Here is a 15,988-nt window from a genome sequence, read left to right as displayed (position 1 = left end):
TGCCACCCCCCCCAGCCCAGCCCCGCCCCGCACCGCCCCGCCCCGCCCCTTTCCCTTCACAGAATAGATTGATATTTGCCTGCCATGCTGGGGAGCCAGTGATCCACACGCTTGGCTGAGATCCTAGCTGCATGTGCACCCCTCCCCACCCCTGCTACAGCCACCCAGAGTTCATGACTGGGCTGCTTTCTGACCCTACCCACTGCCCCGCGTTTGTGGGGACTGAGCCCCCTTAGCCCTGGCCTTCCGCTGCCTATGCTTTCCATCCACCTCAGACTGTTCCGGACAGTAACAGGTCTGCTTCAGATTGAACAGCAAACATCCAGAAGCCATCCCAACCCAATACCAGTCAGACAGCTCTCTCCTTTAGTACTACAATAATATTTCCAATGACTTAAAGCATACAGACTTTACCCAACAAATCGCCTGACAGTGCTCTTGATCTTTCCTCTGTTTTCTCATAATAACGCTATAGTTTTTGAGGCCTTTATTTTTTTGTACGGAAGATCCTTAGTTAATTATAGGGTATTTGAGGTGCTGTGTGGCTTGGGGTATACAGAAGGAGCTGAAGTGAACTCCTTTAGACTTATCTATTACATGGCTGCCAGTACACAGGACCTGCTAGTAAATGTGCTGTGGGCCCAGGCTCTCTGATTTAAGCTACTTTAAACTGGCTACAGGTGACTTTAGCAGTGTGCATTGCTGTCCCCTAACAAATGAACTGAGAACCCCTAAATTCACAAAGGCCAGCCAGCAGCAGTCAGACAAAAATAAAATTCAATCACCACTGACACAGGGTGCATGTGAATCTGTGACCCAGAGGTGAAAGGCGTTATATCCCCCATGTATATCCACTGAGCTGTCTCCCTTCTTTCTCGAATAGCATTTAATGGAAGCAATAAGAAGTGACAAGCTCATAAGAGGAAAAGAGAAGCATGTGAGCTCACAGTAGCAATGCCTGTTTTCTGGTTGTGACCCACGCCTCCATCCACAGCCCGGACAATGAGTATGTACTCTGATTTGGCCTCCCGGTCCAGCAGAGAGGTTGTAGTGATTTCACCTGCAAAAATGGAAAAGGGGAGAGGTAAGAGATTACACGTGCTAATAGTGCAACTAAAGTTCAGGAGGAGGAGGGTGGTACATGCTAGTGCATATGAGTGTAGGTAACTTCCAATGAATATGAAAGGGTGAAAAATTGTATTCTAGAGACATGAGCATGGTTTCACAGATAATCTGAGAATTGCAGATCTGGCAGAAGTGATATCATTCTATGACTTGATTTCTAAGAGACAACTCTTAATTTTCTAAGGCAGTCTTTGGAAACCCTCTGAGAGTCCACTGCATACCCTGAGAGCATGCAAGGAGACTGGTATTCTCGTGCCTCCTGGATATGTTCAAATATTTCTAGCAAGTGCTGTATTCTAAGGGATGGGGAGGGGGCATTACAGTACACAGTCATCTCCCTGACTCCTGGTGACAGAGCTGTCAATATGTGTAATTAGCAATGATATTCTACTCAAGAACTACATTAATGATGACCAGGGCCCCTCATGTAGCAACCTTGGGGAGGACCAGATTACCCATACATAACTTTACATAGTGGCACCTTCTTTCATGGAGTACTTGCTCAAATTATTCCACTTGGCACTGAGCTTGTCTATTTGTTCACTGAAATTGTGGGGTGAGGACAGACAGTCGGAGTTTGTGAATCTGCTTTAGTCTTGTCTGGAGTATTTTATGGTTCTATGCAGGCTCAGCTTTGCTGAGCTCAGCATGCATATGTCTTAACCTAGGATGTTCTATTAATTGGATCTTCAGGTAATCTATCATATTGCTGCAATGTTACCTGGCTTGAGCTCAGTGATTTTGCAGCCTTGGGATGACATCATTGTGTCTTCATGAGCATAGAGGAAAAAAATTTTGGGTATTCAAAATTCTGATTTTCCAAGAGATAAGTAGCCAAGCTTTGGTGTGATCTGGACAGAAACTTTCACCATATGGCAAGCTCACAATATGGCCATTTCTGTTGTCACTTCTTCACCCATCTGAGATGGCTATATGATACTGACTGAATCTCCTTCCTTCCCAATCCCATTTTTTTCCTGCAGTTCATTCCAAGTGATGAAAGGAGATCAGCATTAAGGATTGTTCTCCCCTACAGAGGAACTTTAATGTGAGGGGCTGTCCAGGGCAGAACTGGAGAGGGGAAATTAATCTGAATGAGAGAATGGAAAAGTTTAAAGGTCCTCTTAAAATATGCTTCCAAAGTTTTGTGGCATCAATTAATTTGCTGGCTGAAAAAAATTAATCAGGAAAAAAGTTTTATATATGAATGCGTCGTAATGATGGATCACTCCTCCTGTCCACAAAATTACATCCAATTAAGCACACCTTTACAGAGCAGGTTTGGCTAATTTAAATCAAGAACTCCTGCAGAAAGTACTTACTCCTGAAAGGCATTGGGCAGGCAGACACAGCTCTGCAGTATCATTTTTCTCCTCCCTTTCTTTTCATGTCCTTATAAATCACTCTATACTACAGGGTAACTTCATTTGAGGAAGGGCTCTGGGTGAAAGCAGGTCTGAAATCACAATGCATACTCAGAGGTTTTTTCAGAGAGCTTTTTAGCATAACACTGCCAGGACAATGTCAGCTTACAACAACGGAGGGAACTTCTTCTTAATGGTATACATTTATGTCATTGATGAGACCCAAAGTAGCCCTGTCCTTCCTTGTCCTAGACTCTAATTACTTAAAAGTGCAAGCATTAAAGATCCATTTTGTCTTTGGGCCTTTGTTTCACCGGTAACGATTCCCTCAGCCCTTAGGGAAAAAAAGATTGGATCTGGGCACCAGACAGAAGAGGTACTAGTGTCTTTACCTTGGGGACATTCTTGGTAACTCCTTAGGCTGTGCTTCTCTTACAAAATACATGTTAGGCAACACAAGAAAAGAGACAGAGAAATAGGAGAGCAGTGGAGGGAGATAATGACAAGGAAAAAAAGATGGAAGGAAGAAAAAGATATTAAAGGTGTAGACCATGAGAAAGTTGTTGGAAGGAGGAAGACAGGTGAAAAAAGGCAGAAAAAGAAAGATTGTGTGGGTAAGTTCACCTGAGCGAGCATTGATCCGGAAGTGAGAAGAACCTTCGAGCGAGTAAATAATTGACTCCTGACCGTATTCTCTGGATCGGTCCAAATCAGTGGCATTTAAGAATAGCACTGTGGCTCCTTGGAAGAGAACAGAAATGGAGAATGAAAGATGCAAGTTCATTAGCACACTGACCTGGTGAAGGGGCCAGAAAGCAAAGCATCCACAGAACACCTGAGGCAGCTACCTCATGGTCATGGCAAACCACAAAGCACTGTGACATCTACTCCCAGTCTGTCTGTGAGGTCTAACTCTTCCCTCACACTAAGTGCTCCGTCCCTCTGAGCTGCCTTGTCGTATTATTGGCAGCTCTAACACCCAATTCAAGCTTGTCACTGTATCCAGGAATCCCAAGGTGAAGACTTAATCATTTGCCAGCTCTTAAAGAGAGCATACAAGCCCACAGGGATTTTAAATGTTGTGTGTTAATGTTAATCCAAAGGAAGGAAAGCTGTGTGAGCCACCTCTGGCTGGACATGTAATCGCTAACATCCACAAGCTCAGTCATGACCAGCAAGCAGTTCATGATGGGTTTGCTACTTACATGCCTCAGGGGAGAGCTGACAAGGATAAACTCTTTAACAAAATGGTATTTAACTTTGAGGGGATTTAAGTGTCATGTTAAGGGCCTTTTGGTTGCATAGCTGGAAGGAATCAAGGATGCTGTTGCTTTCACAAGTTGCTTTCTCTGTAAGACAAGGGCATGAACTGTATGGGAAAGGGAGTGGAGGGGGAGGGAGGAGGAAGGACATGAGTTCCCAGTTCCTCTTAGAAGAGACATGTTTACATTTTTGCCACAGGTTTTCTCTAGCCCTGGGGTTTCCACTGTATAAACTCAATTCAAACACCTGCTTGGCTTTTATATTTACCAGGACAGATAGGAACTGAGCAAGCCTTGCTAATATACAGGTACAGCATGCAGAGACATGCCAAGTGGAGGTGCTTTCAGAGTTCTTTGTGCTAGTGCTACCATGCAAGGTGGAGAAATAAGAAATATTTCTTCAGCCAGTGCTCCTTAGAGAGGTGGGGTAGGGTGGGGGACAGAGCAATATGCCATCACTTCTGAGTATCCAAGAGGGAGTATATCTGGACAGGCCCCCCACTCCCATACAGGTACTGACCAATCTTTGGAGAATGGCATTGGGAGGAATGGAAACAACTCCTTTCCTCAGCAATATAGCTATTTATGTCATTTGCCCTATTGCCCCCAAGTTAGTGTTTCTGGAGTTACTAGGTGCCTGTATGTGTGCGGGGACGCTGCTCCAATATGCTGTAATTGTGGTGCGATGGAGCAGACTTGATTAAATCGACTCTGCTGCAGTGTGCTAATTAGAGTGTCCCAGCAGCCTCTGTGTCTCGTGTATTCAGCACCTCTGTGCTTCAAAACGGTGGCAGAGGTGCTTTAACTGAAGCTCCTTTGACATTTGACGAGCTGCTTAATAAAAGTGCCCCTACCCCCACAGCATGTGTAAAGACATCCATTATGCCTGCCCATGCCAAAGCTTGGCACAGTGCTATGGATCAGCACAGCTCAAGGGGTATACCTCCCCCATCCCATCCCTTATGACAATGCAGCTCAAGGAGCTTTCACTCAATCTCACATATACCAAAGATCCTCATCTGTCACCTGAAGATTTTAAAAAGCACCCAGCATTGGCCTGACCTTGCTCCTAATGAATTAATTCCCATTGCAGTTCACCCTTGACTCCAGTGGGAACAGAGTTAGGCCAGGATGCCTGTAAATGCCTTCATGGACATGTTCTGTAGGAGTCAGATGTAACGCATGCATTTGTTTACAGAATTTACAGCAGGACTCATCTGCTGGCATCTGGATGTTGAGCAACTTTCACTAAGAACCTGTACAACTCACTGTTTCAGCCTATGCATCTCACCACTGAGGATGTGAGCCTGTCTGTATGCTAGCTACGAAACCTGGCTCTGTAGCTGAAGCTGTGGAGACTTAATTCTTTTAGTTCTAGAGATCTCTAGTTCTGTTTCCACAGTTGGCTGAAATAAAGCCTGCCATACATGCACATGGTAACCTATTCACTGGTGTCAGGACCAGTTGCCTATTGTTAATCTATGTGCAATCCCAAATATCAATCCAAGCAGGCAAAGAGACTGACTTCTATTGTGTCTTGAAGAGTAATGGTTGGGATCTGCTGGATGAGAGAAAAAGATTCTCAGAACCAAGGGCCTCTCCAGAGAATACCCTTCCTCCAACACAATCCCCAACCCTGTCTATGAATTAGTACTTATGAGCACCCTAGGTGTCCCAAGCTGTTACAATTGTACACGTTGAGTAGCATGACACAGGAACACAGGTAGCTTGTGTATCTGCACTATGTGTTAATGCGTCACGTATGCATTGAAATTGAAATAACTGCTCATTAGGCAGCCAGTTCCTTCTCTGTAAGAAACAGAACTTGTTTCTTACAAGATCCTGGAATTTCCTGTCCAGTCTTTAAGCTCTTTTAGAATCTAGGCCCATCTCCACACTGGCCCAGCCAATTGCCATATAAAAACACTACTACATCAAGGCCAGGAAGGTAACCCACAGGACAACCACAGGAACACACTCCCTGTACCTGCCATAATGTCCTCCATGACAGTGATGGCGTAGGATGGCTTGCTGAATGTGGGCGGATTGTCATTTTCATCCTACAGTGAAAAGAAAAGGAAATGTAAGACACTGACTTGGAAAAAGCCAACAAAAAACAGCAAAATTGATTCTTCATTCCCTTCTGAAGGGAGCACCACTATTGTTTGCAGCACAACGAGGAAAAAGATAATCCTGTGGTTAAGGGAACATGTGGTGCCCATTCTAGCCACTTTCGGTCCTATGCAGCATGTGGCATGCATTCTGGACTGGTGGAGGTGGGTGCTGTTTGCAGTGCAGAACCTGGAGCAGCCAGAACAGGTTGTGGTGCAGAGTGGCTGGGGTGGGTGTCGTGTGTAGAGCTGCTCCCACACAGGCTGGAAGAGGTGCCAGTGCCTCCTGGCCTGTCCGGGACCATGTTGCACATGGTGTCCACTCCAGCCGGTCTCGAGATAGGGAGGGATGAGGCCTGTTGTGTCCCAGACCAGCTGGTGGTGGGGAGGGATGGCGCAACATGTGTGTGTGCCTGGGCCTGTCAGTGCATGCAAGTCAACTCAGATCCAGGGCCAGCACGGGGGGACCAGATCACAGGACTTCCTGGATTTAGGTAGCAGACAAAGATCAGGGAAATCTGTACACTGACTTCTTTCGCAGTTTTGATCAAATTATGGCACTTGCAGTACCCTGGCTTCTTCATCTACAAAACAGTGGCAATATTATCCCTCTAACAAGGTGTTGCAATGCTTAATTAGCTACAATAGGACAGCAGTTTGGAGATGAACAGAGCTATGCAAATGTTCAGCGCAATTACCTGCTAACTGTCTAGAGGATGTGCACACACTGAGGAAGAAGATTCACTATTTTGAACATTTCTTTTCTTTTCCATTGTTGCCAATACCCACATAAAGAGTTCAGTTCTCCCCTGACCCTAAACTAGACTTCGAACAAGAGTGAGGGATGGTGCAGGCAGAAGCAGATTAATGTGGCTCCCTGATTCTGCATCAGCCTCAGGCCTTATGTCAGTGGAGCAGAAAACACTGGCACAGTACAACATGGTTCCATCATGCTCCCTGTCCCCATGGAAGGGATGAGGAATGCAGATCTAGGAAGGGAATCAGCTCCAGCAGCTTTATGCCAGCAGGGAGTTCATCTCCACTGGGCAGAATTCTCTGCTTACCCCTTTGGGCCCAAATCTGGTCAATAGGAGCCACTTAAGTGTGGAGTGCCAGAAGCAGAAATGAGATTGGATCAAAAGCATCTTTTCTATTGACTCCTTTCACCACTCATCCCACAAGGACACATATTTCAAACAGAAGAGAAGACAGCATGGGCTCTGGATGCACACGTCAGTGAAGATGTTAGCAGGAATGCCATCATTAACTGCCTCAGCAGAGCCCCTGAGATTCTAGAAAAGTAGTGCCTTTTTCTCATTTCCTAACTGACCCCACTTCTGAGCTTTGGGAAGAGATGGGATGGGAGACTGACATACAGAATCCCAAAAGGATGCCACATCTGATTTAAACCTTGCTGGGGTCATTTGACCCCACTACTCTTTTCCTGCCATGGCAGGGGATCAGACTTGATGATCTGCTCAGGTTCCTTCCGACCCTACTAATTATGAAACTATGAAACATTTCCAATTAAAATAGGCCTTGGGCTGTAAACTGATTTCTCTCTTCTACTCCCTGTGGCATCTTGCGAGTTTCTCCACCTCTACTATACAGTGTGAGAAGGGAAAGAAACTTCCCCAAAATAATACAAGCTAAATCCCCTTCTCCATCTCCTCCTTAAGAATACCACACCAGGATTTTATTATTTAGGACAGGGGTGGGCAAAATGCAGCCTGCGGGCTGGATGCAGCCCACCAGACCATTCTGTCTGGCCCGTGGGGCCCCTAAAAAATTTAGAAAATTAATATTTATTTGCCCCTGGCTGCCTGTCATGCGGCCCTTGATGGCTTACCAAAACTCAGTAAGCAGCCCTCTGCCCGAAATAATTGCCCACCCCCGATATAGGATCTCACTGGTTAATGAAAGGTGATTTTTGAGGGGTCTTGTTCTCTCTTAATCTTTACAAAACAAGCTTAGCTGACTCTCAGTTACACAACAAAGGTAGTAGTCATGACGCTCTCCCCACACCTCCAAAACACCTTTATTTTTCCTAAAGGAATGTTAGTGTAGGTGAAAGCCAACAGTTTACGGAGACTGTAAATCTTGTGTCCACAGGACAGTGCAATTTTCCCCACCTCATAAGTGTGTGTCTATCTGGTTTTAGAGAGATGACCTGCAAGAGTGAGAACACAGCACTGTCTCCAAAAGGGTTCTTCAGTATCTGTGCTGAGGTCACACATCTACCAGCAAGGAAAAATTGCTGAATCATTTTCCAATGGCTGTCACGTATCAGATGCTTTCTGTAATGACCATCTTACACCAGACAAAGCACAACACAAAGGTGGCGAGCCTGGAGACCAGCCACAGCACCCAGCTACTTTAAAATAGTTTAGGCCACAATTTCACAAGTGGTCAATGATTTTGAGGGCCCAGCTTGAGAGAACATTCAGCCCAGTTTTCAGAGGTGCTGAGAAGACACAGCTCCTATTGGAATAGTGAATGCTTAGAGTTTCTGAAAACTGGACAAGGTAACCACAGCATGAGCTCTCTCAAAAATGGAGGCATCTAAAACCTATTGGGTACTTTGGAAAATTCTGGCCTGAATGTGTGGGTGCCTTTACATGGGCTTCGATGTGTTCCGATTAGATTAATCAGATTAATCAAGTCAGCAGAAGCATTCTAATCAGAACCCTCTAGTGTGCTGCAGTGTTTTGTGTATTCAGCATCCTGCATTTCAAAATGGTGATGAGGGTGCTTTTAACTAATGTTCACAGTTATTTTGATTTAAATACTAAAATCTCATTTTGGAGTAGAAGGCCATTTTGTATATGAATCTCTAGCATACTGCAGTGAAAGAACACTTTCCAAGGGCTGGAATTTAAAGGGGAAAACATTCCCAAAGGCTTACTCTCCCACTAGAGAGAGCAATATTTCTAAAATTCTATGCTCAATAGTGCACTACTCATAGCAGGGATGTTGGCGAGTCTATGAATGTGGCAGTGATGTTATAAATGTACATTAAGAGCACTGTCCCTGCTATCACATACAGAAAAACTACAAATTTCAGTCCCTCCCACTCATTTTGCAAACCAGCAACCCTGACAATGGTGAAAGTAGTCTTACAAATACCTAAAAACATTACTGCCTCTGGCAATGGGATTCACACCCAGACTACTCAGACTGCTCTGCAGAAACCCTTCATGCCCTTGTTGAACTTTAATCCAGATGAACTCCTAGACTTGTATAGAACCCAAACACTCAGACTGAGCTTGTGGAAATGTGTCTCTCTCATCCTGGGACTGCTGAGAACTGGCTTTATCCCTGGTACAGGTTAGAACAGCCATGAAGTCTGCTCAAGCTGACCCTTGGGCTGTTGGTGCATTGCAGAAAAGCTGGGATACAGACACCAAAACCCAATTCCCACATGAGTTTAAGTTCCTCTGGAGCTATGTTGAGTCCAGCTCTGCATCTCCAAAAAAAAGGCTCATTACTCTAGCGGCATACTTGAGTGGGGGGACCTTGCTGTACAGCACCTGTGTACTGGCATAAAAAAGACTACCATGCACTGATGATTTTCTTTTCACTGTCTGTGGAAAGTGCATTCTCTCTGTTCCCATGCTCTACTCCATTCCTGGGCCCAATTCACTCGTATGTAAGAGTTTTGCTTAATGCAGGGCCTATGGCAGGGGAGGAGGGGGAAGGTGACTTCATACCACTCTTGTGATTCCTTGTCTTCTCAACTATTCAGGGACTAGTTAGACACTATCCAGTGTGATTTAGAGTCTTCTCAGCCACAGGACACTGGTGAATGAAGCTCATGATTCATATGTGACATCAGAAGATGCAATGAGGGGAAGATTTCTGAGCCAGCACAGCAGGCTGTCAGCTTGAGAGCAACTTTGAATTTCAGGGTCCATCTCTATTACGGAGTCTCTGCTATGAGCCTGACTCAACAGAGCCTGACTGGAGACTTTGCATCTGCCTCTGGAATGAGTAAGCTGCCTAGGTGTGTTCCCCCCCAACTCTCCTAGCCAGCACAGTGATGCTTACAAAGTTATGTAGTACAGACTAACCTCCAGTTTCTGTCTGAGCACCCTGAACTAATAACAAAATCCTTCTAGACATTTTCATAAGAAATTTTCTTCTTCTCTCCTGATGCTTAGAAAGTGATTTTGTTTTTAAGTAAGAGTGATCCTGGGCTGACAAAGCTGTGAAACATAAATCATACGAAGTGTGAGCAACCATAACCAGGGAAATAAGTTAAAAAAACAAACACACAAAGTTTGTGTCCCTCCTGTCCATCTGCAGTTATTTTAGGTGATACATACAGCAACAGCAGTTACAGACAGAAGTGTGGTTTTCATTCATGCTCTTTAAGCATGTCTGCTAAAGCCTACTTCTATCCTGGTGCACTAGGTCAAAAACACTTGCTTTAAATATTCTTACCAGTGGAAGAAGAATCAGCTTAAAGCTCCAGGCAGGGGAGCTTCAAATAACAATGAGGATCTGCCTTAAACTGACCCCACCATATAATGTAATCAACCCCACCACACAATGTGTGGAATTAAGAATGAAATGGTCAGAAAACTAAAACATCTCATTGGACTTAAACAATTCCTTGGAATTCCACATATAAAGAATGAGCTGACTAGAGACCACTAATAGGTCTGCAGCCAGAATTAGTATTTTTGCCATTGAATTTGATATATTAGGCAAATTTCATGTAGCACTGATGCCCATCTCACTGTAATTAAAGTGCCATCTTCTACTACCTTTGCCAGAAGCAGGTGGTCTGTTATCAGTCTATACTCTGCTTTTAACATCCTCTACCTCACTATGTAACAAACCTTAATGAGGAAATCCCTCCTTCCTCTACCGCTGCATTATATTCTCAATCTCTGGAGAACACAGCTATTGGCTGGATCATCCTGGAAAGCTGAGGGAAACCCCTGCACTGATTGCAGTTCAGTTTTTTAAGATAAGAAATCCACAGTAACCTTCTATGGTGAGGGGGAGGGAAGGGGTCCGGACATGCACCATGAAAGTAGCGTTTAAAAAAATTAAGAAGAAAGGAGCACACAGGAAAATTATTCCACCATTTTCTGCCAGAAGATGCCTTCCCCACCTTTCCTCAAATCAGATGTTATTGGCTACTATCAAATATGGGACACTGAATTAGAGGGACCTCCACTCTGATCCAGTGTGGCAGTTCCTACATTCCTACAGGACAACCGCTTTATCCAGCAGAGTAGAAAAAGGGTCTTACTTTCTGTCCAGCAGCAACAACCCCTCCAGCCTCAATGGCTTCAGAAACAAAATTTAGCCTCTTTCTTCATCATCTCCTGTTATATATCTCTTTCTTAAACCAAGCCCCAGGCACTACACAGTAACATCCTCTCATGGGGGAGGCTTGGTCAATCACTAACACCCAAAGCAAGTGAATGAACTTCTTTTATCATACACTTAAATATAGCTAAAGTTACTGGCTCAATGCACAAAGCAGTATCGAGAATGACAGTGACAGAGCGCCAGGCAGAAACTTATTAGTGGTGGTATTTCCTGGGATCCAAGCATCACACTCACTATTAGTTCTAGTTCAACAGCTCATTCTACAAAAGCTTATTGTCCCCTAATGGGAAATCTACACAGAGAGTTTGACTTCTTTATTAAAAACCAACAAGCAAAGGATGAAAAGAAATCAGCTCCTTCCACGCTCACCCCTTCTCTTGTTCTGCCTTTCTTATTTTTTTTTCTTAAGTGCCATTGTGAGTCACTTCATCATCATGATTTTTTTTCCATCAAGAGAAAATCCCTTTTGGTAGAAAGTAGCGAAAGTGACAGCTACTTAAAAACCACAGTGTACAAAATCAACCAGAAGGAGATGACCTTTCCAAGTGCGGTCTTTAGACAGATGTGATTACACTGTCTAAGGAACAGCATAGGGAAGGAGTATTTAGCTACTACTAAATTCCCTTCTTGTTCTGTCTGATTCTCCCCTACAATATCTGAAGACTGTGTGTGGGAGAGTGGTGGGAGAAAAAAAAAAATCACAAGTTTTTTACAACAGGGAGAATTTCCTTCATCCTCAGGTTAGAAAACTGATGCCATATACAAGCAAGATCAGACTGGACCCAATCAGATCAAGTTGCAATGAGATTGAAGGGTTATCAAGTAAATCGACTCCATTGCTGATACCTTCCTGAAGCTTTTGTCAAATCACAATAGGCTGCAAACTGACAATCTGATCTAGTCCTCCTGAGCAACATTTTAACTCCCCCACCAACACACCTCATCCCTGATAAGAACACCTATATAAGGATGCAAAAGAAAAGGAAAGCACCCAGTACAACCCAGTCCTCATCCAGCTGAATCAGGTAACACTGGAAAAATAAACACCTGATTGGTGATTGATTCACTACCTAATAATTTCAGAAGCTGGAAGTGCTAATGTGCAGTTGATATTCATGTCAGACTCTGTGATATTTGGTTTCAAGCACCTTTAGATCTTCAGAGATTGGGGGAAAAGAGAAAAGAACAGATCCTCTTAATCCTCTTGAACTTGGCAAAGCTAGAAAGGAATGAAGTCATTCTCCTGTCAGGCTTCTGCTGTCTTCCCCCCACAAGCCACTACTTTGCAGGCAAGTGACTGGAGGAGACAGAGAATGAGAAAACAGTGAACTCCTGTGTTGTTACTAACATGATCTGTTTTGGGTAAATCAATTGACGCTGCACTCTGCTGAATCTGCCCCTTCTGTTCCTGGAAGAGTTGCCATTGGACTATAGATGCTGAGGCAAGAATCTTTTCATGAAGAGACTACTGTGGAAGGAACTGTACCAAGATAGAGGTGTAGTATAGTAGTGTGAGGACTGATTCTGAACCACAATGTGTCTTCTAAACCTATGCAATCACAGACTCCTTCTGTTGCCTTCAGCAAACTTACCCTCTGTGCCTCAGTTTTTGCATTGATAAAATGAAGCTCATAACTATTCTTTGCTCATAAGAGTCTACTCTATAGAATATGTTTTGTAATGATGAATCTTTATTATTAATTTTTATATCCTTGATCACTCCCCACTATTCTGTTCCTCATTCTCTGTTAGCTCAAGATACTTAAAGTAAGATGGCCATGCCTGGGTTCTAGTTCCATTTGAGTTCATCATACACAGATCAAGAAAAGCAGTAAGACGAAGACTAGGGAAAGTATGGGTCCTTTACTAAATGCAGGAAGCAAACTAGTGACAGATGATTTGGAAAAGGCTGAAGTACTCAATGCCTTTCTTTCCCTCAGCCTTCACAGGCAAGATCAGCTCCCAGACTACTGTACTTGGCAGCACAGTTTGGGGAGAAGGTGAACAGACAACAGCAGTGAAAGAACAGGTTATAGATTCAGAAAAGCTGGATGCATACAAGTCCACGGGACTGGATCTGATGTACCTGAGAGTGCTGAGGACATTGGCTAATGTGATTGCAGAGCTGCTAGCCATTATCTTTGAAAATTTGTGGTGATCCGGAGAAGTCCCAGATGACTGGAAAATAGAAAATATACTTCCCATCTTTAAGAAAGGGAAGAAGGAGGATCCAGAGAACCACAGAGTGGTCAGCCTCACCTCAGTCCCTGGAAAAATCATGGAGCAGGTCCTCAAGAAAACCAATTCTAAGAGCCTGGAGGAGAAAAAAGTGATTAGGAACAGTCAGCCTGGATTCACCAAGGGCAAGTCATGCCTGACCAACCTAATTGCCTTCTGTGATGAGATGACTAGCCCTGTGGATGCAAGGAGAGCAGTGGACATGATATACCTTGACTTTAGTATAATGGTCTCCCACAACATTGTAGCAAGCAAGCTAAGTAACTATGGGGTGCATGAGTGGTTGTCAACTGGGGGTACACGTACCCCTAGGGATATTAAAAAGGTTGTAGGGGTTATGCAGCCTGCTTCATGCCACTGGGGCTGGGCTGGGGCCAGGGCCCGTGGGCAGGCAGGTAGGGACAAAGTGTGCACCAGGGTGCAGTGGCCGTGTCTCTCTCGGCACCTTCCCATGCTTCGCCTCTTACCTGGGGGGCACGGAGGGGTGTGCTGGGTGCCACCAGCCCCATATGGCACATCGTAGCACATCCCCTCCCCCATTCAGTCTCCTGATCGGCAGCCGGGCTGCTACCCTCAACCAATAGCTGACAGCAACGAAGTGCTGCGGCCACCCCTCTTACCACAGAGTTGTGAGGGTCTGAATGGTGTGGGGGGAAAGTACAGGGAGGGGAAGTGCATTCTGTGCCCATCCCCAGTGGCGTGTGATTGGCTGGGTGTGAGGCCCATCAACAGCCCGTGGAGCCACATGGACGGCTGGCCACGGGAAAGTAGTGCAGGGTGAGGCGTGTGGCCAAGGGGGGCAGTGGCAACGGCAGCCACTGCATGTGAACAGCGCGCCCCCCACCCGGGCCGGCCAGGTGGTGCCTACAGAGGCATGGATCCACTGCCCTTGCCCCCCCACAGGTCTTAATCTTGGAAGCACTGTGGCAGGTGGGTTGATGGCCACATGTCGCCTAACAGATGTGACACAAGGCACAATTCAGCCCTGTCTGATGCGGGCAGCCGGCCATGCCTGGGGCAGGCAGGGGCGCTGCAGCATTATTACCCCAGCAAGCAACAGCTGCAGATGGTTCCCCTCACGCCATGAAGAGCCCATTTGGCAGCCCTGTGCTGATGGGGCTCCATGTCATCCTGCCACAGGGACATGGGTGGCACATTAAAAACAAGAAAAAAATATAAAGGGGTACATGAGCTGAAACTTTGACAGAAGGGGTACACTTATCTAAAAAGGTTGAAAACTCTTGGGGTGGATGAATGGACTGTATGGTAGATAGAAAACTGTTTGAATCATCAGGTTCAAAGGGTAGTAATGAATGGCTCAATGTTTAGGTGGCAGCCAGTATCAAGTGGAGTACCCCAGGGGTTTGTCCTAGGATCAGTTTTGTTCAATATCATCATCAACAACCTGGAAGATGGGATAGAGTTCACCCTCAGCCAGTTTGTAGATGACATCTAGCTGTGGGGAATAGTAGATACAATAAAGGGTATGGCTAGGATTCAGAGAGACCTATAAGGACAAATGCAAAGTCCCACATTTAGGATGGAGAAATCCCATGCACTGTACAGGTTCAGGACTGGCTCGCTAAGCAGCAGCTTTGCAGAAAAGGACCTATGGGTTACAGTGGACAATAAGGCAAATATGATCCAACAGTGTGCCCTTGTTGCAAAGAAGGCTAATGTCATACTGGACTGCTTTAGTAGGAGCGGTGCAAGCAGATCAAGGGAAGTGATTATTCCCTTCTTTTCAGCACTGATGAGGACACATTTGGAGTACTGTGTCTAGTTTTGGCTTCCCCCTACTACAGAAAGGATGTAGACAAATTGGAAAGAGTCCAGAGGAGGGCAATGAAAATTAGGGGGGTAGGTCACATGACATGAGGAGAGGCTGAGAGAACTGGGCTTATTTAGTCTGGAGAAAAGAAGACTAAGAGGGAATTTAATAGCAGCCTTCAACTACCTGAAGGACGGTTCCAAAGAGAATAGAGCTGGACTGTTCTCAGTAGTGGCAGATAACAACAAGGGGCAATGGTCTCAAGTTGCAATGAGGGAAATTTAGGTTAGATAGAGGGAAAAACACTCTCACAAGGAGGGTAGTAAAGTACTGGAACAACCTACCCAGAGAGGCTCTGGAATCACCATCCTTGGAGGTTTTTAAGACGCAGTTAAACAAAGCCTTGGCTGGGATGATACAGTTGGGGTTTGAGCAGGGGGTTGTACTAGATGACCTCCTAAGGTCCCCTCCAAATCTTATTTTCTATGATTGCATAAAAGAAAGAGGTGAACAGGGTTTGGATCTTGGTTAAGTTGTTTCTATCTGACTGCTCACATGAGCTACATCTGTCTGCTGAATCACCCTGTCAGTCACTTGGGCATATCTAATATTAAAGCTGTTGTCATATTTCAGTTCTTTCTTCAAAACTACCATAACATGTTGGTCAGTATCTTTAAGACCCTAAAGCTAAGGGATTCCAAAGTGCCTAGAAGAGCTAGGCCCTCAAGCTGACCATGAGTCAAATGGCTTCTGCAATTTCAACCCTGAAAC

At 45.0% G+C, this 15,988-nt stretch overlaps 1 protein-coding gene across 1 annotated transcript in view; it reads right to left on the bottom strand.

Moving 5' to 3' along the window:
* The window catches only part of CDH23 (cadherin related 23), a 626,459-nt gene that overhangs the window by 176,513 nt on the left and 433,958 nt on the right, over nt 1-15,988 (bottom strand). Inside the window, exons 18-20 of the mRNA XM_019507822.1 lie at nt 5,739-5,811; nt 3,114-3,230; nt 948-1,060 (exon numbers count right to left, since the gene is read on the bottom strand). Coding sequence (XP_019363367.1) covers nt 948-1,060; nt 3,114-3,230; nt 5,739-5,811 — 303 coding nt within the window. The remainder of the gene's footprint in view (nt 1-947; nt 1,061-3,113; nt 3,231-5,738; nt 5,812-15,988) is intronic.

Source organism: Gavialis gangeticus, unplaced genomic scaffold (genome assembly GCF_001723915.1).
Source record: "Gavialis gangeticus isolate Ggan-Ray unplaced genomic scaffold, GavGan_comp1, whole genome shotgun sequence".
NCBI classification, from domain to species: Eukaryota; Metazoa; Chordata; order Crocodylia; family Gavialidae; genus Gavialis; species Gavialis gangeticus.
The sequence above is the reverse complement of the archived record's forward strand: the minus strand, read 5'-3'. Positions and strand labels throughout refer to the sequence as shown.